The following is an 11,330-nucleotide window of genomic DNA, read 5'->3' as shown; positions in this document are numbered from 1 at the left end:
CATGATTGAATGGCGGAGTGGACTCAATGGGCCGAATGGCCTTACTTCCGCTCCTATGTCTTATGGTCTTACTGCACCCAAACCATCTTGTCTGTCAAGTTAACCATTGCTCATCTACTGTTTTACCTAACAATTTTTGGTTCTAGTCTATCTCGCCCCATTGAAATTCTTGCCTCACTGGTCTGCTGTGTATTAATTGATTGACTCTGAATTGACCCACTGCAATTTCCCCCCAATATCCTACACCTTACTCAGAAAGGATAAAATTAGAAAAGACTTGCAGATGATATATACTGGTGCAATTTACTTCAACAGAAGTTTTGTATGACTAGCACATCCAAGTATTACTGTCTCTGGGTATGATACATTGAGCACTGTCCCTTAAATGTTCTCTGTGGCACATTATCAAATGCCTTTTAAAAATCCAAATATATCTACAAGTTACCCATTTTGTATCTGCGTGTAACATTTTTGAAATATAAGCATTATTTCAAAGTTTCCCTTCAGTGAAACCTTATTATCTGCCCAATAATATGATTTTACAACATTATCTCATTAAATACATTATTAAAACAGGCACTTGGTATTCACGTGGATCACGGCATCAAACCTACTGAGTATTTTCTATTTTTATTTTGGTTTTTGCAGAGTACAAATTGTCTCCTCACCTTTCAGCCTAATGCTGTAGGTCTAGGCCCAACCTCCAGAAATGTTCATGGAATTTTGCAGCACAATTCACCCGCATTTACCCGGAACCTTTGTCTTCAGCTAAGGGCGAATACGGAAGCACATTAGTAAAGGACCGAAAAGTAGATGTACCTGTAGCAAAGATGGCGGCGCCCAGTGGTGTCGGAGCCGGAGTCTGATCTCGATCTCGGTCTCGGTGTCTTTGTGCCGTGGGTATGTGGAGCCCAGCGTTAAGCCTGGCCTGGACTTTTCCTCGCATTGGGAAGATAGCGAATCGTTTGTTTTGCGCGGGAAGAACGGTAGCTCACCCGGGGAAAGAGTGCCGCCGTCGGCAGGTCCGAACCGCGCCTCCTTGGAGGATTCTCTTCTTCGGAACCGACGAGTTTGCTCAGCGAGTATTGGAGAAACTGCATCCGTCCAGGTAAACACAGGATGAAGGATTAGAGTTCAGAGAATCTTAAGAGCTGGATGATGGTATGATCAGAAATAACAGTCATGATTTGGAGATGCTGGCGTTGGACTAGGGTGTACAAAGTTAAAAATCACACAACACCAGGTTATAGTCCAACAGGTTTAATTGGAAGCACTAGCTTTCGGAGCGACGCTCCTTCATCAGGTGGTTGTGGAGTACACAATTGTAAGGCACGGAATTTATAGCAAAAGTTTACAGTGTGATGTAACTGAAATTATACATTGAAAAATACCTTGATTGTCTGCCGAATCTTTCATCTGTTCCAATACCATGATAGTTTCACTTCTTTTATGTGTAAATCACAAAACTTTTTTTAAAAGTTGCATTCTCAGGTTAACTGTAACAATTGGTGTTAGACAATATGTTGAAGGTGTTAGCCCCCTGTGTTCTCGTCTATGCCATGATTGATTCTAATCTAAAAAGTGAAATAACAGGAGTTTTACATGAATTCATGCAGTTTTTGAGCAAAGTACAATGTAACTCTGCAAGTACAAATTCACCCCATAAATGTATATGTGTGCGTGTTGCACGTTAACTCCCTATTCCTTTTTGAAGGCTGCTTTCTGTACTGCATCTGGTCTCAGGAACTGGATTTATTAATACTGAGACGCATTGATTTCTTTTTCTGTAGATTCTTGAAAACTGGAAAGATGCTAGTAGAACAGCTGGAAGTTGTTACTTTGCCTGCCATTAAATCTGCTGAACTCCCTGTGAGAAAGTATGCCTTGATGAGTCAGATTCCAGTTCATGATTGGCCTTACTTCGCATCAAATGATTATTTTGACGTTGGCATAATTGTATCGTTTGGGAACCTACTCAGTGACACGCTCATACAGCAATTCCCATAGTGAGTAACTATTTCTTGTACACCATGATCAGTCACAATAAAGACTCTCCAAATGGCAACATCAACAAGCTGAATATTGTTATGTGTAACTTGAGGAGAAAGTGAGGACTGCAGATGCTGGAGATCAGAGCTGAAAATGAGTTGCTGGAAAAGCGCAGCAAGTCAGACAGCATCCAAGGAGCAGGAGAATCGACATTTCGGGCATGAGCCCTTCTTCAGGATTCTCCTGCTCCTAGGATGCTGCCTGACCTGCTGCGCTTTTCCAGCAACACATTTTCAGCTATGTGTAACTTGAGACTTAGTAATAAGACACCGATATAATCAGAATTTGAATTTACTAGATTGGATTCCTTTGATTTTGTATTTATATCTCTTGTGCTGTCCACCCTTGCCTCCATTAGCAAACAATTTCACCTTTTATCCACCCTCCAGCTCTTTGCTCTCTCACTGATATTTCCTTGTAATTGAAAATGCAAGGCAGCGTTTTCAGCAAACAAAGAAAGGAATAGTTATATTCTCCAAAACAAAACAACGGGAAAATTAACTTATTATGGAGTTTTTATGAAATATGCTCATCTATAAATTATTGGAAATGGCAATGTCATATGAGAGCTTGTACGTGAAGTGGAAGATGTGACCAATGGAGTGCCATGGGGATTAGTGCTTGGACTTCAGCTGTATGCAAAATATCTCAATTAATAAAATGAAGGGACTGAAAATGTGGTTGCTAAATTTACAGACCGCACACATTGGTGTGAAGGCGACATGAGGAAATGAGCAAAGGAATGCAGTTTATGTTATGACGCATTCAGCAAAATCAAATCAACTTCCTTACCTCTGCAACTGCAACACTGTAGAATTAGAACTTTTTAAAATCCATTTTAGTTTGAATAGCCAATCTCAGATTTTGTGAATAATCGATTCTAAACAGCAGGGTTGTAGCTGAAACAAAAGTCTGAACAATTTAGATTAGATTGGTTACAGCGTGGAAACAAGCTCTTCGGCCCAACAAGTCCACACTGACCCTCCGAAGAGCAACCCACCCATGCCAATTCCCTACATTTACCCCTTCACATAACACTATGGGCAATTTAGCTTGGCCAATTCATCTAACCTGCACATTTTTGGACTGTGGGAGGAAATCGGAGCACCCGGAGGAAACCCACGCAGACATGGGGAAAATATGCAAACTCCACACAGACAGTTGCCTGAGGCGGGAATTGAACCCGGGTCTCTGGCGCTGTGAGGCAGCAGTGCTAACCACTGTGCCACCGTGCCGCCCAATTTATTAACAATATAGTATCTTTAGCAGAGCAAAATTAAACAACAAAGTAATCTAAAGTATGATTTAAACTCAATAAACTTTGTTTTCGGCCCAATTCACAGAAAAGACAGGGAAACAAACAAAGTTAAGAGATCAATTTTAATAAAAGAGACAATTTCAAAACTCTCAATTACTTAAGTGGTTTTCAAGATGTGTTGATCCATGGGCAATGTATGAATGCTTCTTGGTTGATTTTCTGAAGACATTGATTAATGTCAATTTTGTTCAATTTCTATGAGAAAATTTTAATAATATGTATAGTGGCTCAGTGGTTAGCACTGCTGCCTCATGGCACCAGGGAGCCAGGTTTATTTCCAGCCTTGGGCAGCTGTCTGTGTGAAGTTTACATATTTTCCCCGTGTTTGCATGGGTTTCCTCCACATGCTCTGTTTTCCTTCATTTATAGATGAGCAGGTTAACTGAATTGACACTAGCCATTTCCAATAATTTATGGATGTGCAGATTAGGTGAATTAACCATGCTAAATTGTCTATAATGTTTAGGGATGTGTAGGGGCATTAGTCAGGGGTAAATGTAGAGTAATAGGGCAGGGGAATAGTTTTGGGTGGAAAACTCCTTAGAGGGTCGAAGGACCTGTTTCCACACTATAGGGATTCTGTGATGCTAACTTGGTTACTAGAAATTCAAAGAATAGAAATTAATGATGGGAGGTTAGGCACGGAGCTTTCAAATTTTTATGCTAAGTACCAACAACCAAATTCCTCCTTCCAGAAATGCAGTCCAAAATCCAGTTCAAACACTCGAGCCACTACCTCTGACCATCATGTTCCCTCCTGAACTTGCTGACAGCAGTTCCCAGGTACTGACTTTGTTAATGGCCAAATATCTGCCTTTTAGTTAAACATTAAATTTAATGTGGTGTCGAAGAGTCTGTAGAATTCTTTAATCAAGAACCAACTAGTAATTAAGGTCCAGGTCTGGCTCACAAACAAACAACAGCTTGTTTGTTCCTTTTTTATTTAAACACAAGTTTCTGCTTGCAGTCCGGAGGTCATCTTCAGTTCACATCTCCAAACCAAAATTGTTAATAGAATTAAATATAATGAAAAATCATTGAGACTTCTAACAATAGACAAAGTGAGCAGGCAGAAGTTTGACAGATGGAGTATAATGTGCGTAAATGAGATTGTTATGAAGATGTGGGTATGCTGTAACTTTAAGAAAGTTAAAAGCTAGCAGTGACAGCACCAAGTGTTCTGAAAAAAAAGTAACATGTGCTCCAGCTACTGGGATAGCTAGGGTAGCTGGTTGCCTGGAAACAACAAAACAGATTCAAATTAGGCTAATCAGTTTAGATTATACCCCCCCAAAAAATCAAACTCCAATCCAGTTTGAATTTAGTATATCAACAATCTTAAAAGCCAATGACATAATCCAATGCTTTGGGGTAGTTAAGAGGAGAACTGCCAAGCTACCAGCATGTTAAAAAGACCACCTGAAAAATAGCTCTCTTTGAAACTACCTTTATTGATCAGTAACCTGCGAAACAGAATCCCAAAAAAGACCGAAATATAGAGAAGAACGAAAGCTGCCTGGCTTTGAGATAAGTTTTGTTTTGTAGATCATAATTGAGATTTATTGGACTAGTATTATAGAAGGGAAGGGAAAAGATAGATTAGAGTAAGGACTTGTAAATAATTGTTAGTTAATTATTCTCTGTTATACTTTAAGAAATAAAGTTAATTTTTACTTGAACTAGTTCTTGGCCTTTCGAATTTTCACAGATTTCTGCACAGGATAAAACTTTTCTGCGTTGCTGGTTTTAAATTAAGCAGGAGAGTTTACTGTGTGTCGTAACAGATCTTGTCCATTTTGGCAGAAAGAACAGAAACATGTCATCTTATTCAGAGATGCAAAACTCAGAGTAATTGTGGGATCTGAGTGTCTTGGTGCATGCAGCACAAAAGTTAGGATGGACGTTCAGCAAGCAATCAGGAAGGCAAAAAGAATGTTGTTTTAATTGCAATACAAATGGAATATAAAAAGAGGGATATTTTGCTTCTGTTACACAGAATGTTGAGGAGACTTTTATATATAATACTTTTATTTTATAACATTAGAAATAGTTCAGAGAAGGTTCTCTTGTCTGACACCTAGGATAGAGAATTATAAGATTCTGAGGGAACTTGACAGGGTCAGTGAAGAAAGGATTTTTCTCTTTGTGGGAGATACTAGAATGAGTGAACAGTTTTAAATGGAAGATGCTGTATTTTTAGATGGAAATGAAGACAGTTTCTTTCCAATTAGTCTTTGGTGCATCTTCACTAGGAACGTGGTAAATACAGGATCATTGAATATTTCTGAGACTGAGGTAGACAGATTCTTGACTAATAAGGTTGTCAAAGGTTATCATGGTTAGGTGGAAACTTGGAGCTCAGGCCAGAGTCAGACCAGCCAGGTTCTTATTGAATGGCAGAGCAGACTTGAGCAATTAAATGGAGAAAGTGAGGACTGCAGATGCTGGAGATCAGAGTCGAGAGTGTGGTGCTGGTAAAGCACAGCAGGTCAGGTAGCATCTCAGGAGCAGGAAAATCGACATTTTAGGTATAAGCCCTTCGTCAGGAATGAGGCTTGTGGGTCAGGGCTGAGAGATAAATGGGAGGGGAGTAGGTTGGGTGGAGGTAGCTGGGATTAAGGTGAGGGAGAAGGTGATAGGTCAGAGGGGGGCGCTGATGGACGGGTCTGGAGGGTGGTGCCAAGTTGGAGGCTTGGGACTGGGATAATATGGGGTGAGAGGAAATGAGGAAGCTGTTGAAATCCACATTTATCCTGTGTGGTTGCAGGGTTCCAAGGCTGAATATGAGGTTTTCCTCCTCCATGTGTATTGTGATAAACGGTTTGGCGATGGAGGAGGCCCAGGACCTACATGTCCTTGACTGAGTGGGAGGGGGAGTTGAAGTATTCAGCCACGGGGTAGCAGGATTGGTGGGTGTGAGTGTCACAGAGATCTTCTCTGAAATGATCCGCAAGAAGGTGTCCTGTCTCCCAAATATAGAGGAGACCACACCGGGTGCAGCGGATGCAGTAGATGACATTGGTAGAGGTACAGGTGAATTTCTGATGGATGTGGAAGGACCCTTTTGGGGCCTTGGATGGAGGTGAGGAGAGTGGTGTGGGTGCAGGTTTTGCAGTTCCTGCGGTGGCAGGGAAAGGTGCCAGGTGTGGGCTGGTGGGGGGTGTGGACCTGATGAAGAAGTCGCAGACAGAACTATGATGGGGTGTAGAGGGAAACATATGTCTGGTAGTGGGGTCCGTTTGGAAGTGGCAGAGGATGTTGCATTGTATGTGGAGGTTGGTGGGGTGGAAGGTGAGGACCGGGGCATTCTGTCCTTGTTGTGTTGGGAGGGGTGGTGTTCAAGGGCAGTGGTGTGTAAAGTGGAGGAGATGCACTGGAGGGCATCGTCAACCACATGGGAAGGGAAGATGTGATTGTGGAAGAAGGAAGCCATCTGGGAACAGATGTGGAGGAATTGGGAATAAAGGATGGTGCTTTTACAGGAGGTAGGCTGAGAGGAGGTGTAGTCTAGGTAGCTGTGGGAGTCAGTGGGCTTGTAGTTTTGGTCTGTGGTTAGTAGGTCATCCAAGATGGGGAGGGAGGTTGCCGAGATGGTCCAGGTGAATTTGAGGTTGGGGTGGAATGTGTTGGTAAAGTTGCTGAACTATTCAACCACCTCGTGGGAACACAAGGCGGAGCCAATACAGTCATCGATGTAACTGAGGAACAGGTTGGGGGTGGTATTGGTGTAACTGCGGAAGATAGACTGTTCCATATATCCGACCAACAGGCAGGCATAGCTGGGTCCCAAGTGCGTGACCATGGCTACCCCTTTGGAAGAAGTGGGAGGATTGGAAGGAGAAGTTGTTGAGGTTGAGGACCAGTTCAGCCAGGCGGATGAGGGTATTGGTGGAAGGGTACTGGTTGGGACAATGTGAGAGGAAGAAACGAAGGCCCTCCCTCCGCCCCGCGGGTTTGATGGTGAGATTGGGGTTGGAATGGAGGCTGCGTGTTGTGAGGGTGAGAGGTTGGAGTGGGTGAGGTGGTTGGACAGGATGGGGCAGTCAATGAGCAATTAAGCGGACTCCTATTGTGCCTTATCCATATGATCTTAATAGGTTGGATCTAAAGCTGTTTTGCAATCTGTGTTGTGACCACCAGAAATGTCTGTGTTTAACTGTCTTGCTGTCGGTGTGTCTACCTCTTTCTTCACCCTGGTTCCCCTGCACAACCACCTCTGTGACTTCCACTTCCACTTGCACTATGTTTTGTCGCTGTCCTTTAACCTAAATTTATAAGGATATACACAAATTTGATTGTGTCCATTGTTTAATCTATCTTTCTCTTTGTGTGTAGTGGAATATTGAACCTACATCCCAGTCTCCTTCCTAGGTGGAGAGGCCCTGCTCCAATTTTTCACACACTGATTCATGGAGATCAGGTGACAGGGGTGACTATTATACAGATCCGGCCAACAAGGTATCAGGCTTGTGAAGCTGCAAGTAACATATACTGAACTGTAATGTTATCAAATAACACTGAGAATCTATTTAATTTTTCTGCTTTGAATGACTGCATTTGATACGCAAGAGAGTTGAGTGTTATGATATTCATAAGATATAGCAGCAGAAGTTGACAATTCAAATTTTTGACTCTCCTTCTTCATTCAAAGAGATCATGACTGACCTGATCATCCTTAACTCCACCTTCCTGCCTTTGACCCAGAGCCCTTTGCTGCCTTACGGATTAAAATTCTCTATCTCAACCTTGAATATACTTAGTGACCAAGCCTCAGCAGCCCTGTGGGGCAAATAATTTCATAGATTCACTACCAACTTAAAGAAAAAAAGAAATCCTCTTCATTTATCAAATTGGTTACCCCATGCTTTGAGATTATTCCCTCTGGTCCAAGACTCTCCCACGAGGGGTAAACACTTCTGCACATCTCCCTGTCAAGCCTCCTATGAATCTTATGTATTTTGATAAAGGCTTCTGTCATTCTTCTAAACTTCGTTGAGTTCAAACTCAGTTTACTCAACCTCTCTTCATAAGATATTCTCTCCATCCTTGCCACTAACCTCACAGATCTGGCCTGGACAATCTCCAATGACAGTATATCTTTCCTTACGTAAGTGGTCTGAAAGTGTTCACAGTATTCTAGGTGTAATCTGACTAGTACCTTGTACAGTTTTAGCAAGACCTCTCAACTTTTATATTCCATTCCCTTTGAAATAAAGGCCAACATTTCATTTGCTTCCCTATTACTTGCTGAATTTGGATACTAGCTTTTTGCGATCTATGCATGAGGATCCACGTATCCTCTGTGCTATATCTTTCTGCAGTCTCCATTTAAGGAATATTTAACTCTTCTTTTTGCTAAAGTGCAGAACCTTATTTTTCAACATTATATTCCATCTGCCAAGTTTTTACCCACTCATTTAACCTGTCGACATCTTTTACGGAATGTTTGTGTCATCCTCACTATTTGTCTTCTCACTATTTTTTTGGTCACCACAAAATTGGTGATAATGCATTCACTTCCCTCATTATCTACATTGATAATGTAAATAACTATATTGTAAATAATCCCTGTGCACTCCACTATTTACAGATTGTCAGCTTGAAAGTTCCCAATTATCCCAATTCTATTTTCCAATAGTTATCCAATCTATTATCCATTCTAATATATTACACCTAACACCATGGGCACTTATCTGATTAAGCAGCCTTCTTTGAAATACTTTTTCAAACACTTTTGGAAATCCAAACAGATTACTCCCCTGGTTTTCCCTTATTTATCTTTTTACCTGCTCAAAGAATTCTAATAAATTTGTCAGTTATGATTTCCCCTATATGAAGCTGTTTTCTCTGCTTGATTTAGGTTACATATTTATAAATGCTCTGCTATTCCATCCTCTTTAATCAACAATCACATTTTCCCAATTTCGGCTAACTGGCATATAGTTACCTTGTTTTGTTTCGATCCCATTACTTACCCTATGCCAGTTTGCCCATGGCACAGCTGATTATCTGAGATCATTACCATTAGATATAGGAGCAGAATTAGGCCATTCGGCCACCGATTCTGCTCTGCCATTCTATCATGGCTGATATGTTTCTCAATCTCATTCTTTTACCTTCTCCCTGTAACTTTTAATACCCTTAATCAAGAAGTTTTCTAACCTTGTCATAAAAATTCTTAATGACTTGGCCTCCACAGCCTTGTGAGGCAATGCATTCCACAGATATACCACCTGCTGGCTGAAGAAATTCCTCCCCATCTCTGTTCCAAAAGGTCATCCCTTCACTCTGAGACTGTGCCCTCAGATCGCATAGTGCAGCACGGTGGCTCAGTGGTTAGCATTGCTGCCTCACAGCGCCAGGGACCCGGGTTCAATTCCTGCCCTGGGCAACTGTCTGTGTGGAGTTTGCACATTCTCACCGTGTCTGCGTGGCTTTCCTCCGGGTGCTCCGGTTTCTTCCCGCAGTCCAAAGATGTGTAGGTTAGGGGAATTGGCCGTGCTAAATTGCCCATAGTGTTAAGTGCATTGGTCAGAGGGGAAATGGGTCTGGGTGGGTTGCTCTTCGAGAGTCGGTGTGGACTTGTTGGGCCGAAGGGCCTGTTTCCACACTGCAGTGAATCTAATCTACTAGTGGAAACATTACTATCCCCTTATCTAGGCCCTTCAGTATTCTATAGGTTTCAATGAGACCTCCCCTTCATCTTTCTAAACTCCATTGAGTGCGGACCCAGTTTCCTCAACTCCTTCCCCTTTGACAAGCCCTTCATCCTTGAATCATTCTTGTAACCTTTCTCTGGGCTCCCATAGGTTCCTTCCTTTGATAAGGTCTAATGCTCCCAACATTTCAAGTACAGTCTGACCAGAACCTCACACAGTCTCAGCAGTACATCCCTGCTGAGCCCTCTCAAAATAAAAGCTACCATTACATTTGCCTTCCTAACTGCTAACTGAACCTGCAAAATAACCATAAGAGAATCCTGAACTGGGACTCCTAAGTTCCTTTGCGCTTCAGATTTCTGAAGCCTTTCCCCAGTTAGAAAATAGTCTGCCTCTATTCTTCCTATCAAAATGCATAACTCCACATTTTCTCACATTGTATTTCATCTGCCACTTCTTTGTGCCCTGTCCTAGCTTATTCAAGTCCTCTGCAGCCTCCCTGTTTCCTCAACACTATCTGTCCCTTCAGCTATCTTTGTGTCACCTGCAAACTTTGCGACAAAGTCCTCAGTTCCTTCCACCTGGTTGTTAATCTATAATGTAACCATGGTGATTCTGCTTTTTAGTTTAGTGCTAACTGTTCAAAATCATAAAGCAAAGTCTTCTTTTTAGTTCTTCAGTGTCGTTGGTTCCAATGTGAGTGATGACAACTGAATCCCTTCCACCTCACCAAGTTCCTCACCAAGCCTGATGAGATGTTCTTCACACTGGCAGACAACACAGCCTTTGGGGTTTGTGCTTACAGCTATAGAGAATAGTATTTATCCCCCCTAATTATACTGATCCCTCAACAACTATGATCCTATTTCTTCCCCCCCCCCCCCCTCCCCAATTTGATGGATCATGCTCTCATAGTCAGTTAGCTCATTCTCCCCGTAGTCTCTGTTCTTATCCACACTACTTGCAATAACCATGCAACTGTTGGATAAAATCAAAGACATTTCTCCTTGAGAGTTGCCCCTTGCGTTCCCATACTTGTTTCACCTATAACCTTCTTCCTGTCCTTGATCTCAGAATAAGTTCGAATGACCTCAACTAAAGGATGTAACTGCGTTTTGGAGCATAGAGCATAAGTCACACTCTCGAGTGCTAAATTGCACTAAGTTGGGTACTCATATCAACACAGGCCCAAAATAAAAGGCCCATCTGAATTGGTGAAGGATCCGATTTTAGCTGTTTTTTAATTGGTTGCTCTTTCAGTGGAACCCTTGAAAATAAAGATGTTCCAAGTTTGCAACTACATG

The 11,330-nt window shown here is 41.9% G+C and overlaps 1 protein-coding gene across 1 annotated transcript in view; it reads left to right on the top strand.

Moving 5' to 3' along the window:
• Positions 1 to 714: 714 nt before the first annotated feature.
• mtfmt (mitochondrial methionyl-tRNA formyltransferase) overlaps positions 715 to 11,330 on the top strand; it is a 56,477-nt gene continuing 45,861 nt past the window's right edge. The window contains 3 exon segments of the mRNA XM_043674566.2: positions 715 to 1,108; positions 1,791 to 2,006; positions 7,703 to 7,825. Coding sequence (XP_043530501.2) covers positions 903 to 1,108; positions 1,791 to 2,006; positions 7,703 to 7,825 — 545 coding nt within the window. The 5' untranslated portion in view covers positions 715 to 902.

This window comes from Chiloscyllium plagiosum, unplaced genomic scaffold, assembly GCF_037043375.1.
Source record: "Chiloscyllium plagiosum isolate Xiang-an unplaced genomic scaffold, Cpla_swu_hap1 HiC_scaffold_39, whole genome shotgun sequence".
NCBI lineage: Eukaryota > Metazoa > Chordata > Chondrichthyes > Orectolobiformes > Hemiscylliidae > Chiloscyllium > Chiloscyllium plagiosum.
Note: the sequence above shows the minus strand (reverse complement) of the source record. Positions and strands in the feature narration are given on the sequence as shown.